Consider the following 17,147-nt stretch of genomic DNA (forward strand, 5'->3'; position numbering starts at 1 on the left):
TCACAATCGCCGTAAAATTCACTGGTTCACCTTCATTTATAAGACCCTTCTCGACCACTCACCATCTTACTTAGGTCACTTACTGCAGCTGATGCCTGTCACATATAACACCCGGTCCTCAATTCATTTTCAATTAAGCATTCCTAAAACCAACTCTGTGTTTGGTCTTGCATCTTTTCAATCGCGACTGGAATGCTTTGCAAAATACTCTCGAACTGGATAAATTAATTCCAATTTCAACCTTTAAAAATATTATATCATATTAGTACACAGATATATGCAGTTGCTTTTCTACATAATTTTGTTTTAAAATGTATTTATGTAATTGTAAACCTGTATGTATTTTTAATGTTTTGTATTTATTTTAGCCCTACTTCCCTTTCCCTGAATGGTTATTCCACTTGTCAGGCCGCCATTGTAAGTAAGAACCTGTTCTTAATGACTTGCCTGTAAAAATAAATGTTAAATAAAAAAAATAAAAAAAATGATCTCATTCATAGGGGCTCAGGAGTGCAGCTGAGTGTGACTGGGATTTAAATCCATGACCTTTGGAGCCAAAGTCCACTGCCTAAACCACTAAGCTACAACCTCCTCTGAATGATTCAGGTGAATACAGATGGGTGCATCTGTATTAATCTGATATTCTGCCAGGATTTTATTAAAAAGTGCTTTTTTGACAGCCCGCATTTTTATATAACAAAAAGGATTTGATTAAGTGCAAAATATTAAAATAAACACGATTACATTGCATTTAAATGTTAAATGTTGACAGCGCAATTTTTGCCATAGACACCAAGAGAGATTTTTCTCACCACTGACTTCCTCTGCAGTTTGTACAGTTCATGTTAACCGCATCCACCAACCTGCATGTATTTATTTCATTTTTTCTTTATTGTCAACACTGTGGTGCCAACAGCAGATGCTGCAAGCTGTGGCACATCTGTGATTGCTTTTGTTATCGCAGTAGTGGAAAACTTTGTTTTATTTGAGTTTACTGAGCGTTTGAAAACACTTTATTGGCAAAAAGGAATTTACTTGTAGGCTACAGTATACATTTTGTTTAGGTATTTGGGCTGTCAGTTGTCAGGGTTTGGAGAGAGACAAGGCTGAAACCCGAAGTGAGAAAAGTCGAGGTTTTATTCAGGCACCTGTAAACATCATATAGCGTGCGGAGTGTTGAGGGAAGGCGTGGCAGACTGTTCCCTGACATCAATTGATTAAAATATTTAAATGCGATTAATCACATGATTGTCATAAGGTACCTCGCGATTATTTGCAATTTATTCGCACATTATATCTGTTCTAAATGTACCATTTAGCATTTTATTGCTCCTATATGCAAAGTATACTAACAGGAATAAGTAGTGCTGTGTGTTGCTTTTTGATCCTTATGTATTTGTCTTGGTATTCGAATTGTAAAAAATTCGATAAGTATAATTAATTCGTAATCATTTTACATTTAAAATTTTTTACAATTTGAATACCACGATTAATCGTTTAATCGCGATTAATCGCATGATTGCCACGAGGTCATTCGTGATCAATCGCTACTTAATCCCACATTTTTATTTGTTCTCAATGCAATGCACCTTAAATTAATACTTTTCAAGCTTTTTTAAACTCTAATCAACATGCGCATGGACAAATCTGGATGCTTTATGCAAATGTATATTTATTATTAGTGAAACCAAACTCAACATGGAGCATGAAGACAAAATATATTGTAAAGGTTTTAAAGTAATTATAGTGTTTCAAATTGTGTAAATCATCAGGACACCAAACGGAACTTTTGCTATGTTTCCACACGGACTGTTTTGATTGACGGATGCGTGCGTCACGGATTTTGGTGGTTGATTTCAAACTTGGCGCGTTAGTAAAACAAATGTTTAGTGATTACAATGATTTTTTGGTGGTTTATATATATTTTTTTATATCTATACTTCTTTTATATTTATTAATTTATATTTTGATGAAAAAAATGGTCAAACAGAAATGCACGTTAATAAGAATTTGGTGCTTTTAAAATAAATTTTTGGTATTTGATCATTGGTTCACACTAAAACTCACACTTTACTAATGTTCTAGTCAAGCTGAGCATTTGGGAACACTTGATGGGAATTTACTTATATGGCTATAATTTGTAGAAAACAGAATGTTGAATCTATATTTTATGTCCTGTTAGACCTAGACCATGATACGATAAGTATATACAGTATATAAGGCTGGAAGATATTGACTGTGAAGTGCAAGTCCACACATGCGTTATGGTGGGGAATGCGCTATGCTACGGGGTCTAACATGAATCCTAAACAGTGAGGTAATGCTGAGTAGCACTGTAGGTACAATGGCCCGAATGTTGTGAATCATGATCTCAATTCCCCATTTATTGCCACACAGTGTCGAAAGTGACATTTGCTATAACAAACATACAGTGTATGTAAAAGAATTAAAGACGTGTATACATTTTGCAGGGACTTGTATCCTTTCATATGAGACCGAGTACAATTTTGTTGTGGGCTCGAAGACCCCAGAGAATGATTACAAAATGGATAATTCTTGAATAATTCATGTAAATGCATCCATGCAAGTTTGCATTTTTTGCAAGTTTGCATTTTTTTGTTGTTGCATTATTTTTAATAGAAAACTTGACACAAAGCTTAACAGAGCATCTGGTTGAGGCCTCTCACAGGGAGGAGAGGAAGAAAAAGATATGAGAGTCGTGCAGGTTTATAAAGCATTCATTCAATAAAAAATACAAGATACAATTACGATATAAAATTTTTTTTTTTCTCCATTGTCAGTGGTTTTGTGAGAATATTCCAAACCCTGCCTTACTGAGCTCCAAAAGAACACCATAATTAAATTATATATTATATTTACAAAAACTGGCCTGAAAATTGTAACAGAAATAGATTTTATTTGACATTTATCCAGTGTTCGGATGGCATCATGGCCACATTTCTTTGCTGGGGTCTGAAAAATTTACATTCATTATGCATTATTCTTTGCTTTTCTAGATAAATGTTCTCCATTGCTACTCAAAGAAAAGCAGCAGCACAAAGTATATTCTGACCTCAGGTCAAATCTCTATAAAGATGCAGATATTACGATCTCTATAGATTGACTTACTGCCATTGAACCACATCATCTATCATGTATACATGATCACCAAAAAAAACATTCTCTACAAATAAATTCTTCGATGTTTCCAAGTAGTCTGAATCTTATCAGGTTGAAATCTTCCACCATCTCCTAACTCCTAACTTTACAGAAGTTTTATAAATGCAACCAAAGCTGGTTTTCTTTCAAAATAGCTTCTGGTTTTCATTCATTCTTTGTTCTTTATCCTTTTCAGTGTCCCAGTGGACTCAGAGCTCATGCCAGAAAGAACAGAAGCAAGGCAGGCATATATCCTTACTGGGACATTAGTTCTTATACACACACACACACACACACACACACACACACACACACACACACACACACACACCCCTACAGTGCATGTATTTTTTATAATGTGGAAGAGAATCGGAAATCTACAAGGACGCAAGAAGAACATGTGAAACTTCACACAGCTAGCAACCTGATCTTGGAATAATATTTTTTTATTTATTTTTTTTATGTAGGAAACATAGTGGTTCAGCTCATTTTTGCAAGTGAGACTGAAAAGCAATGGACAAAATCTTTCACTTAAATTGAATAAATGCCAAAAAAAAAATTGTTACACATTCTCAATTAAATGCATTTTTAGAGGCAAACTATTCTATATAATAGAGTTTTTATTTATAGGTCAAATTCGGCTTGAAAACATTTGGCTTAAGACTATTTCTACCAATACAGAGCTCTATGTAAACTCACATACGTTTTTTTTTTCTCCCTAAAAAAGTTTTTTCGTACGGCTCCCCCCCCTTTTTTTTTCTGCAAGTAACCACAACCAGCAGAACACAATCATGCTGTCTATCCTTCTATGAGGTAGGCATGCTAATTCAGGATAAACTGCATATCCCTGTGTAGGCACACAACACAATCCATAAGCTGCTCTCAAAGTGAGCAAAAAAAAAAAAGACTGATTATTACTGTTTCAGTGTTTTTTTTTTTTGTGTTTTTTTTTTTTTTTTTACTCGATCCTCGGCATTAGATCGGGTTTGCACACAGCTGCTAGTTTGTTGAATTGGAAATCTAAATTCGTAAAGATGTCTGAATGGAATTCCAGCTCAGGAATGGAGATGGTATCAAGGTTTTGGCATGTCTCGGGTTCGCCTTCATCTGCGTAGCAGTGAGGCTCATAATCGCCAAGCTCGCCTTGTGGAGACTGGAGTTGGGGGAGAATCTATAAGGGAGATAAAATAAAAAAAAATTAAAAATTAAAAATTAAATTTTATATATTTTACAGAAATATCAGATATGCATGTAATATTTAATGACCTGTAGCTTTTCTTCCTTTTAATTTATTGGGAAAAAATAAAAATAAATAAATGAATAAAAAAAAAAATAATTAAAATAAAATAAATAAATAAATAAATTTTTTTTTTATTATTTATTTATTTATTTATTAATTTATTTATTTATTTATTTATTTATTTATTTATGGTTGGTACATTTCCTGCTTTCTTAAACAATGATTGTATTAAATAATTATTACTGAATATATTTAGATTTTAATTATTGTATTATTAAATAATTATTGCTGAATACATTTAGATTTTAATTATTGCATTATTAAATAATGATTTCATTGTATTTAATAATTATTACGGAATACATTTAACTTTTCACTTTGCCGTCTTTTATACGAAAAGCTTCTCTTTCGAGAGCAAAAACAAAGGCAGCATTACCTGATCGAGCCGAATCAGCAATGCCTGTCTCATATGAAGGTCTTCTGCGTAGTGAGTAGAATAGTTTCGGCTCATTGAGTCCTGGACGGGGAAAAAAGATATCAGCTATGTTCAGATCTTCCTTACGCTCATACAACTCCTTATAGTATAAACTTCACAACTTGTGTAAAACTTTCCCGCTCTCGATTTTCCGCGAAGCAGAAGAATTCGAAAAAGGCTTTTACTGACCTCTACTGTCATAATGACTTTTACATTCACATACAAAAACACAGATTTCAAATGATGTGCATTTTCTATAAAATCATATCAATGACAAAGTACAAGGTCTAATAAACATTAGAGTTTGAATGTTAGAAACCTCTTCAGCTCTTACCATCGTATCATAGTTATTGATCTGCCGGTAAGATCTTCTGGTCGAACTCTGAAATTTGCACACAGGAGAATCGATGAAGTACAACCATGTGTTCAAGTATGATTCATTTGTCTTTGAAATATCTTGCTATGATCAGGTCTTTAATATTTGTCTAAAGATCATGTTAGCTTTCTGCTACATGGTGCCAAAAAATCTAAGGTTCTTCTAGATTCTCCCATCAAGCGATGAGCGGTGCCTGGGTTCCTCTAACGTTTAGAATTGAGACGAAGCAGATAAATCTTGTTCTCATCAGACTGGAAAATCTCAGAACAGTCTGAGAAACCTTCAGGTGCCTGTTAGCAAACTCCATGGGTTTTGCACTGAGGAGAGGCTTCTGTCTACCCACTCTAGCATAAAGCTCAGATTGGTGGAGGGCTGCAGTGATGGTTGTCTTTCTGGAAATTTGTCCCATCTCCAGTCAGGACCACCCGGAGCTCAGTCAGAGGACTATCAGATTCTAAGTCATCTCTCTTATTAACTCTCTTCTCCTCTGATTGCTAACTTTGGCCAGGCAACCAGTTTTTGTAAGAGTCCTGGTTCTTCCATTTAAGAATTATGGAGACTAAAGTGCTCTTGGGAATCTTCAGTGCAGCAGCAAGGTTTTTTCCAAATCTGTCTCCAAATCCTGTCTCCAAATCCTGTCTCTAAACTCTGCAGGCAGTTCCTTTGACCTCATAGCCGAATCATGTCCAATCAATTTAATTTACAACAGGTAGATAAAAATCAAGGTGTAGAAACATCTCAGCAACAATCAAGAGAAAAGGGAAGCACCAGAGCTAATTTTAAAGTGTTGTGTGTAGATTAATAAGAAAAAAAATCTATCTGGACTATATATATATATATTGTTTACACACCAACCAGGCATTACTTTATGACCACCAATGACCTCCTAAACCACTACCCCTTGATCATATTTACCACTAATCTGTTAAATTTACAGACTTTAAATGGAAAATGAATAAAAAGTTACCCGTCTAAGAGATCTCCTGATCATTTGCTGTTCAGCAGATGATGCGAAATTCTGATGGACACCCTGCAGGAGGGAAGGAAATGAAAATAGTGAGCTAATTAACGAGCTGTGTTTGATTACAGAGATGATCAGGATCTATTCGTTCTAAGAAATTCAAGCCTGTGTGACATCAATTTTCTAATCCAACTGCTATTAGAAGCAATTTGTGAAGTATTTTGAGCTGAAACCTGAGATCACACACTCGCCTAAATAACTGCTGCTGCTGGCGATTTAATAAAGCAGTCAATTCCTGCGTTTGAAATGAATAACAACAACAACAACAACTCAAATTTTACAACTTTTCTCAATCATTCATAATAGAACGTTTATTTCACAAAGGTATTTCAAGATATACTGAGGACAAAGTAGTTATTGTGACGATACTGAATTATATACTGTAAAAATGTTATACTCAGTGTGTGCTTAGCGATGTTACGTACGTTTAGAAGCATCATCTCCTGTGTGGATATCCCATTTTGAACTTCCATGTTATTGGACGTCTTCACAATGTTCTCGCTCAGGTCTGTTTGAGCTATTTTAGGTGGCATCTTTATAGAAAAGTAAATGTTAGCAACACATGTAGCAGAGAGTTACTACAACAATACAACAATGGTTTTATTAAAAGCGTAACAAACAGAAGACAAAGTAAAAGCGTATAAAAACGCAGGGCCTCAATTTCCATAAATGTTTTAATGGTTTATATATAGTTGCTTTATTAATATTATTATTTTTTTACACATTTATTCAAAAAAAAAAAAAAAAAAAATATATATATATATATATATATATATATATATATATATATAAAATAATATACTAAAATGATACTATTCAGAAAAATACAACATTTATATATATATATATTTTTATTTTATTTTTTTTTATATAATTTTTTATTTTATTTTTTTTACACTTTTTTGACTGTAGCTTCATCCTGTATTTCAAATAATTTGTAGAAAAAAAACAATTGAGAATTTTTTAGAGTGGTAATTATAATAAGGATTAAGGTTAAGGATTTTGACCAACACTTACTAGTTACATCTAATCAGAACCAATAACATACCAAAATGATACTATTCAGAAAAATAAAATTTGTATAAAAAGCTTCCAGATTTCCTCTAAAGAAATTACGCTTATGCGTAAAAGGCTTTCCCAGTTTTACCAATAAAGGACACCGTGTACCATGGTTTATTTGATTCTTCATTTTCCCTTGCTATGTATATTTTTTAGAATAGTATTTATAATAAAAATATATTATACATGGCAAGAAATGATAAAGTATAATCAGTAACCTTGCAGTCTGTTCCAGGTGTCTCAATGTTGGAGCTGATTAGGCACCAGCCAGGAACATCATCAGTTGGGATCATAATTTTCTTTTGCTTGCAGGAGATCAGAAGAGCCATCAGAAGAACAGCTGTCAAAAAAAATAAAAAAAATTGCAGGGGTTTTTAATGTGAGACATTTCCTAATATAGATTCTTAAGATACTGATGTGCCTTAAAATATGAATTATTATTCATTAAATAATAGTGTTAATACTGTTATAATACTTATAAATGTAAAAGATAAATGTGTTATAATGTTATATACTACATATAATGTGAATACTAATAAAAATAAAAACCCTAATCATTTTATTATTAATCATTCATTCAACATTTCTGATGAAAATTTCTCTTATTTACATTTTTTTAATTGTTACTTTGTTTCGATCTGATGTTAAAACTTTGAATTGATTTCTGTATTTTTTTCTGTATTAAGCTTAAGAAAAACACGGGTTTGGCAGAACCTTAGCTTTACCTAGCAGTAATAACAGAGCCAAGATCATGATCCCAATGGCGCTGACGCTCGGCTGTGCAGCCACTGATCTCTGAACATGGCAGTTAAGTGTAACTGTGCAGTCACACACGGTGACGGATAGATTCTGGACCAAACCAAAGCCCTGGTTGTCTGAGATTTTGACTTGCAACTCGTAATGGCCGGAATAGATGTTCTTCTCTCGGACCAGGTTCACAGTCATTCCTGCAGAGAGATCAGATCGTCCTGTTAGTTCAGCGTTCGGATTTTCCGTCCTTTATTCCTTCAAATCTGGCAGAAACTGCAAACATGCATAGCTAGAATTTGTTTACAGAATTAGATTTAATAAATATTATAAAGAAAAAAGGTTTACAGTAAGTACAGAGGGTATTTATTTGTAGAGTTCACAAGCTGTTTAAAGTCTACAGTTTCTTCTTAATGTACAGTGAATTGATTTAAAAAGTTCTTAGCTTGTAACAGGAAAAATCAGGATCATGTTTCTTATCAAAGAGCAATAAATAGCTGTAATGAGCATTGAACTCTATATTGTTATTACAGTTATTGCATTTTATATAAAGCATAAATCAAAGGATTGATTTTAATATACAGTACAGAGCAAAAGTTTGGACACACCTTCTCATTCAAAGAGTTTTCTTTATTTTCATGACTATGAAAATTGTAGATTCACACTGAAGGCATCAAAACTATGAATGAACACATGTGGAATTATATATGGAATTATATACATATAATTTTTTTGGTCTGTACTGTATATATAATATATATAAACTTTTGGTCTGTACTGTATATATAATATATATAAACTTTTGGTCTGTACTGTATATATAATATATATAAACTTTTGGTCTGTACTGTATGACTATGAAAATTGAGAAAAAGTGTGAAACAACTGAAAATATGTCATATTGTAGGTTCTTCAAAGTCGCCACCTTTTGCTTAGATTACTGCTTTGCACACTCTTGGCATTCTCTTGATGGCTACTTTGAAGAACCTACAATATGACATATTTTCAGTTCACTTTTTTGTTATGTATATAATTCCATATATAATTCCACATGTGTTAATTCATAGTTTTGATGCCTTCAGTGTAAATCTACAATTTTCATAGTCATGAAAATAAAGAAAACTCTTTGAATGAGAAGGTGTGTCCAAACTTTTGCTCTGTACTGTATATATAATATATATAAACTTTTGGTCTGTACTGTATATATAATATATATAAACTTTTGGTCTGTACTGTATATATAATATATATAAACTTTTGGTCTGTACTGTATATATAATATATATAAACTTTTGGTCTGTACTGTATATATAATATATATAAACTTTTGGTCTGTACTGTATATATAATATATATAAACCTTTGGTCTGTACTGTATATATAATATATATAAACCTTTGGTCTGTACTGTATATATAATATATATAAACCTTTGGTCTGTCCTGTATATATAATATATATAAACCTTTGGTCTGTACTGTAAATATAATATATATAAACCTTTGGTCTGTACTGTATATATAATATATATAAACTTTTGGTCTGTACTGTATATAGAATATATATAAACCTTTGGTCTGTACTGTATATATAATATATATAAACTTTTGGTCTGTCCTGTATATATAATATATATAAACTTTTGGTCTGTACTGTATATAGAATATATATAAACCTTTGGTCTGTACTGTATATATAATATATATAAACTTTTGGTCTGTACTGTATATATATATATATATATATATATATATATATATATATATATATATATATATATATATATATATATATATATATATAAACTTTTGGTCTGTACTGTATATATAATATATATAAACTTTTGGTCTGTACTGTATATATATATATATAAACTTTTGGTCTGTACTGTATATATAATATATATAAACCTTTGGTCTGTACTGTATATATAATATATATACACAGTACAGACCAAAAGTTTGGACACAAGGTGTGTCCAAACCTTTGGTCTGTACTGTAATGTCTAGTATAATGTGTAGTATAATCAATATAGTATAAGGTCGTTAATCAAGTTTTTTTTTTTTTTTTGTAGATACACATCAAAAGAGGTTTCGTCAAGTTGTTCTGGGAAATACTTTGCATTTGTAGTTCAATTTCTGTATATATCTTTCCTATTTGTTTATTAGAGGCAGAATGAAATGTTTAGTACTAATTGAATATAATACTCTTTATTTTCTATATCCAACGATGTGTATTTTAACTGTGTACAAAAAGTCACGAGGCCCTTTTCAGTTTTTTTCCGGAATTTTGTAATACGATACTGGCATTTTCTATCCGTCATCAAATTACCAAGTATCCTTTTCTAAAAAAAAATAAAAAAAATAAATATATTTATTGATTGATAGGTCGAAAATTAAACGTATAAAACACTCCGTGTAGCAGAATGCGTCATATAAAAGCCAGTGTAGGATTGGCACTTTTATGATTTTCTATATTTTTATTGATCTAACTTTCTCACTGAAAAGTGGGGTGTGTGTGTGTGTGTGTGTGTGTGTGTGTGTGTGTGTGTGTGTGTGTGTGTTTGGGTGTGTGTGTTTGGGTGTGTTGCCATTATCAGGACAAAGCAAAAAGTGCCAAGCAAGCAAACTTTTACTTTGCCAACAGTTCAACTAAAAGCTCACAAACGTTCTTATAAAAGATTCTTAGCCGAGTCAATATTCACTTACTGTAGCTTTATTATAGCCAATCTATGCAAAAGTGTCATCTTTCGATTTGATTTTCTATAATCTTTCCTCCGATGGGCCCCTCAGCAAGACATTAATTTTAGTTTTGGCTTTTTGTGTATTTTATGTGTGTTTTTTGCTTAAAACAAGTCAAATTAAAACAAGTCAAATTCAAGTTTATTTCTATGGCACTTTTTTTTTTACAACAGAAATGTTCTCAAAGCAGCTTTACAGAAGTTTAGAATTAAAGTGAATGATGTGTGTTTATCCCTGATGATAATGGTGACTGTGGTGAAGGAAAAACTCCATTAGATGATTGAGAAATCAACCTTGAGAGGAACCGAACTCAAAAGGGGAACCATTCTCATTTTGGTGATATCAAAAGTAAATCTAATATGATTGTAAATCTTTACAATTTTAACGCAAATATAACATACAAGTGAGAGATTACAAATCTGGAAATGGGTTTTGTAGAGGACGTTAGTGTAAGCACAATGGTTTGGAGTATTTTACTCAATGGTTCTAAGACAAAAGCATAAAACATATAAAAAAAAAAAATTCAGGTAGTTTTCTACATAGTTTCCTTGGTTGCTGTTAGCAAGAGATGCTAGTTAGCTAGTTTTGCCTAGTAACATTTCCTATTGCTACAACCTATTTGTTTTCTCTCAGGGAAAAGGGATGCACTGAAGTCGTCTTGGTTCCTAACACCTCTTGCTAGCCAGAGCTCCTACGATACAATACAGCAATACCGTTAGCCCAATTTGAGCTAATGAACACTAACGATAGAGAAAGTTTTGTACCATAGTTTGGTTCTATTCTCCATTTTCCCTTGATGTCTCCCAGTAGATCGTAGTGGAATGGTGCACTGTATGGAGGAAGATCCCGATCTACAGCACTGATGTGAGTTGTGCTTTCCTTGTCTGATAAACACACATTGACATTGTCCATCTGCAGCAGTGGTATGTTATCATTCTGATCTCCTAGATGTAGGATCACTGTCCCTGTGCCAGTCATTGGAGGTTCAGCTGCAGGCCAGATGATGAAAAACAAACAAAAAAATGGTGATTATGTATAAAATTAAGTGACAGAAAGAGAAAGAGCAATTTGTCTTTAAAAGACCTGCTTTTACTATCTGGGTTCTTAGTTAAGATCCAGGAATAAAAAGCGTAAGAGGTGCATAAGGAACTAAGTTGGAACAAACCTTGAAGTTGAATATTTATAATATTCTTTAAAACTTGTTAAAGAAGTCTTGGTATTTCCTACAGAAAACATAAATCAAGACGAGTCTTTTTTTTAAACCTTATAACCTGAGCCAGGAATGTAGGAATTTTTGGAATGTAGAAGCCATTACAGATGTTATATCCAATATATACACTGGTCTATAGCATTTTTCTGGCAGGATCTGAGGGGGTATCTACGGAAGCGCATTGCATTCACAAAAAAAAAAAAGAATTCACAGCCAGGATCTCATAATTATGACTTAGTAAGTTTGTCCCTTATGAGACAATCAAGGACCGTGACGTCGGAGCGACATGGGGCCGCCTTCCCGTGGGCTCACCACCTGCAGGAGGGACCGTAAGGGACCGGTGCTGAGAGGATCGGGCAGCAGTCGAAGGCGGGGGCCTTGACAGCCCGATCCCTGGACACGGAGAAGTGTCTGGGGAATCTGCTTAGACTGCTGCCCCCGCGACCTGAATTCCGGATAAGCGGGAGAAGATGATGATGATGATGATGATGATGATGAAGAACATTATATTAGTTTAATTAGCTACTGGACATTTCCTCACTGACCTGCTTCTTAACAGATACGGGGAGATCCTTATCTCATAATTATGAGATACTAAGTCATAATTATGACTTAGTAAGTCATAATTATGAGATAAGGATCTCATAATTATGACTTAGTATCTCATAATTATAAGATCCTGGCTGTGAATTTATTTTTTTTGTGTGTGAATGCAATGCGCTTCCGTAGGTATCAGTTAGGTTTCTAGGTTGTTGTTTTTTTTTTTTTCTTGTGTTCCCTGTTTGTTCCCACTAGATGTCGCCAGAGAGTTTAACGAGTCCCTGATTGGTTCTCATTGCATCCACCTGTATCCCATTACCCCCTGTGTACTACAGTGACCCTTTTGTGACTGTCTGTTGTTTGTTCATTGAAGTTTGTGTGGTACATTTTTCTGAGTTTTAAGATTAAGTCCCTGTGTTCGAGTATGTTTTTTTGTTTTGCTTTTTCTTGGGAAAAATTATTTTTGAGTTATTTTTGAAAGAGACTTTGTGTAAGATTGATCTTTTCCCTTTTTGTTTGAGTTTCTAAAGATTTTTTTTTTCTCCCATTTTTAATTGTGGGCTTCTTTTGCTTTGCCTTTTGTGGAATGTTTTGGGGACTTGAGAGTTTGGCTTTATAATTTCTGTTTTGGTGCCTTTTAGACTTTTAAAATAAAAAGCTAATTTGTCTCTGCTTTTATGCGATCTCTTATGCACTCAACCCCTGTTTCAGCCCTGATCATAACGGTTTTCTTCTTCTGAAAAGTGTGTTGATTTTTTTGTATATTTTTTTCAGATCATGCAACATTTTTTTGTAAGGCTCTTTATATACAAGAGTTTGTATATCAAAATAAAAAAAGTAAACATTTTGATAAAATGGGTCAGAATTTAAAGATAATTCATACTTTTGTGTGGAATGAGTTTTCATAGCACTGTTAAATTGTTTTTGATTGACTAATTTAACCAAAATGACGTGAATGGAAGGATTAGAAATGAGTTTATTAGAGGGACAGCGCATGTAGGACGTTTTGGAGACAAGGTGAGGGAGGTGAGATTGAGATGGTTTGGACATGTGCAGAGGAGGGACATGGGGTATATCAGTAGGAGAATGCTGAGGATGGAGACACCAGGAAGGAGGAAAAGAGGAAGACCAAGGAGGAGGTTTATGGATGTGGTGAGGGAAGACATGCAGGTAGTTGGTTTGAAAGAGGCAGATGTAGAGGACCGGGGGGTGTGGAGACGGATGATGTAGGGTCTCACTGTTAACAAGATAATAAAAACAAAAGGAAATGCATCACGCATGCTGTTTCTTACCGTTGTCCACCACATACACAATGACAGAGTAGGTGCTGTTCTTCACCAGAGGTGATTCTCTGTCCATGACCTTGGCCACAGAAATCTGGCCTGTGTTTGGATCTATATTCACCCAGTTATCTTTATCTTCTCCTTTAATAAAGCTACACACAGAAAGAAATCAATATGCTATGAATATTCATGTGTAGTTTTTGATCATTCATTCAACTGAACGGTTTTAATTTCGATGTTTTAGATTATGCTGAGGCAAACCTGCAGCCAGAATCTTCACTCTTGATGTTAAAATAAGGAAATATTCAATATTTTCTTGGTTGATTGCATAAAAAAAAAAAAGCAAAGTTATTTCATTTGCTGAAAAAATTCCAGTTCCACTTACTGAAATGAGCTTTCAAATGATGTGTCTGGGTCTTTGGCTGTAAGGGTTCCCAATACGGTTCCTACTTTTGTATTTTCCATGATCATTATTTCTTTAACAGGAGGTAAAAATTCCGGCGGGTCGTTGATGTCCTCCACGGTGATGGTGGCTGGATAAAGCTTAGGAAGGTTAGCAGAACGTGTGCCAGACCCAGCAGAGAAGGTCTCTACTTCCCATAAACCCTGAGAAGTTGGGTTTATCACCTTACAGGAGAAGTAAGGCATCTCATTTTCCACACTGATTGACACGTTTCGAAAACGTTGTTCCTCGTAATCCATCTCCTGTTCAGTAACGAAGGAATAGAGTTCTTATTGTAGAACAACATAACAAAAAATATATATAGAAAATCTTCTAATTTTGGCACTCAGAGAGCATGTAAATCTCATAGCTGTCAGGTTTTCAATGCAAATTGTGGAAAATTGTACAGAATTTCACTGCACCTGAATTCTGGAAAACCCAAAAATGTCTAGTTAAAGAATTTCCATTTTCACTAGAAATAACAGTGGTTTGCATAAATATTTTCCCCACTTGGAACTGAAGTGAACTATTATGCCATAAGCATCTATAGAAGTGAGGAGGAACTGGATCTTTTGAAAACTAGGTAGAAATAATGATCCTAGACGTATTTACCGACATTGCCAGAAAACACTATACCCAAAGTTGTTTGGAGATGCATCAATTGTTAAATAAAGTCATGAACACAAAATAAATGCACCTGTTCTTGGAAGTCTGCTGTTTTTTAGAGAGAGGTTTTGATAAAAAAAAATAAATAAATGCAAAGAATTTGATGAAGTGACTCTGCCTAGCAGATGATGTCCCTCAAAGGTTTCTGACGGTGGGGAAATAATTTAGTCTAAGGTAGCGTAGTGGTTAAGGCAAGGGACTTTGCATCTGAAAGTCGTGAGTTTAACTTCTTTCTTTGCACATCCAAGCGATTTTAGGAAGATAGAAGTCAGAGCACAAGGTTTAGCGGTGATCCAGCGCCCCTGGAGCACAGAGGGGTTAGGGCCTTGCTGAAGGGCCTAAGAATTGCAGCTTGTCAATAGACTAAGGGCAAACAAAATGCTACCAACACTAAATTTCACTATGGAGGTTTTTAGAATGATTGGATTTTGTGCCAAATCCAAAACTTGACATTTTTCATTATTAACTTGTCTACTGAAAATCCAACATGCTCTTTGGGGAACTCTGAATAGGCTTTTATATACATCACCTACTTTCCACAAAGCCCAGCATTGTGTAGTCTAATTGGGACTATGTTTGTCCTGTGATTATCTTCTTCCACCTCGGATGTAGATTTTTACAGGTCATTCATATTTTGTCTTTGTCTTTTTTGTTTGTTTGTTTTGACTGCCTGCCAAATTGCCACTTTAGAATTGAGAGCTATTTGGTGTAGATTTATGAAACATAATTCTAATCAATTCATTCTAATTTGTAGAGCACGTTTTAAACATTGTTTCAAAGCAGCTTTACAGAGATATAATGGTTATAATGTTGTTTAAAAGTTTTATTCCTTATATTTGCAAATTTATTTCTAATGAGCGATCCATTGGCGACTTTGGTAAGAAAAACATTCCTTGTGATGGCATTAGAAGAAAATCCTTGAAAGGAATTTTCAAAACTCAAAAGAAACCGATCCCCATCTGGGTGGCAACTGAACTTTATTTCAGGTTCAGGCTGTATTGCAAAATATCAATGTCGAAAGTACGTATGGTAGAAAAAAAAAAGTACCCTCATAACAGACAGGATCCCTTCATTAGTGTTGGGGTCGGTCTGGATTTTAAAATAGTTCTCCTGATCTCCATGAAGAGTAAATTTAGCTCTCCAGGCTGGTGTCCCTCGTGTGTCTTTGTCCGATACCTGCAAGCGCAGAACTTCCACTCCGCTCTCGCGTTCTTTTATCTTTGCAGGACCCTAAAAAAATACGTTATCATATAACTGGCTGCAATATGAAGATTGTGTTTTCGGAGATTAGCTTAAATAATGTATTGCATTTTCATGTGTTTATTTAGTTGATAATTGTATTTGAACTTCAGTCTAATCAGATTGATAAGTCAGTTTGCTTAGTGGTATAAACAGTTTAGCACTCACTGTTTGGCCAGTGATTTCAGGGAGGTGATTGTTATGGTCAATGATCTTCAGGACCACTGTGCTGGTGCTGGACAGCTGCACTTTTTCTCCTCTATCTTTGGCTTCAATCAGGAGGGTATATCTCTGTGCTTTCTGGAAGTATTTCATAATCATTAAACCAGAGTTACATGGTTACTACAACCCCAATTCCAAAAAAGCTGTGTAAAATGTTCTTTAAAACAGAATGCAGTGATTTGCAGATCTCATAAATCCATATTCTATTTACACTAAAGCAAAAAATATATATTTCAACAAAGAACATAGACTATTCTAAGGAAAGATAATGAATTTGATGGCTGCAGCACGTTTTTAAAAAGTTGTGCCACTGTGTGGCATCACTTATGTTCGCATACATCTGGAAACTGAGGCGACCTTTTGCCAAAATTTTGGGAAAGAAATGTTGTCCCCTATGTGTCTGATTCTATCTGTTCAACAGTTCTGGGTGTCCTTTGTTGCGTTTTGTGTTTCATGATGCGCCAAATGTTTTAAAATAGTGGGCCGGCAGTTCAGCAGCCCTTGGCTATTTCACAAGTCATGCTATTGTAATAGATGCAGTTTGCAGTTAGCATTGTCTTGCTTAAATATGCAAAGCCTTTCCTGAAAAAGACGTTTTCTGGATGGAAGCGTTTTTTGCTCTTAAACCGGTATATACCATCCAGCATTGATGGAGCCTTTCCAAATGTGCAATCACAGACACTAATGCACTCCCACTCCCATATTATCAGAGATGCAAGCCAGATGG

At 34.2% G+C, this 17,147-nt stretch overlaps 1 protein-coding gene across 1 annotated transcript in view; it reads right to left on the bottom strand.

Moving 5' to 3' along the window:
* Positions 1 to 2,363: 2,363 nt before the first annotated feature.
* Positions 2,364 to 17,147, bottom strand: part of cdh26.2 (cadherin 26, tandem duplicate 2) — a 30,579-nt gene continuing 15,795 nt past the window's right edge. Inside the window, exons 6-17 of the mRNA XM_083520880.1 lie at positions 16,367 to 16,498; positions 16,007 to 16,189; positions 14,237 to 14,556; positions 13,861 to 14,003; positions 11,583 to 11,807; positions 8,056 to 8,277; positions 7,549 to 7,670; positions 6,697 to 6,804; positions 6,218 to 6,280; positions 5,209 to 5,256; positions 4,836 to 4,916; positions 2,364 to 4,330 (exon numbers count right to left, since the gene is read on the bottom strand). Of these exons, the coding sequence (XP_083377006.1) occupies positions 4,118 to 4,330; positions 4,836 to 4,916; positions 5,209 to 5,256; positions 6,218 to 6,280; positions 6,697 to 6,804; positions 7,549 to 7,670; positions 8,056 to 8,277; positions 11,583 to 11,807; positions 13,861 to 14,003; positions 14,237 to 14,556; positions 16,007 to 16,189; positions 16,367 to 16,498 (1,860 nt within the window). The 3' untranslated portion in view covers positions 2,364 to 4,117. The remainder of the gene's footprint in view (positions 4,331 to 4,835; positions 4,917 to 5,208; positions 5,257 to 6,217; positions 6,281 to 6,696; positions 6,805 to 7,548; positions 7,671 to 8,055; positions 8,278 to 11,582; positions 11,808 to 13,860; positions 14,004 to 14,236; positions 14,557 to 16,006; positions 16,190 to 16,366; positions 16,499 to 17,147) is intronic.

Source organism: Silurus aristotelis (genome assembly GCF_946808225.1).
Source record: "Silurus aristotelis genome assembly, chromosome: 19".
Lineage (NCBI taxonomy): Eukaryota > Metazoa > Chordata > Actinopteri > Siluriformes > Siluridae > Silurus > Silurus aristotelis.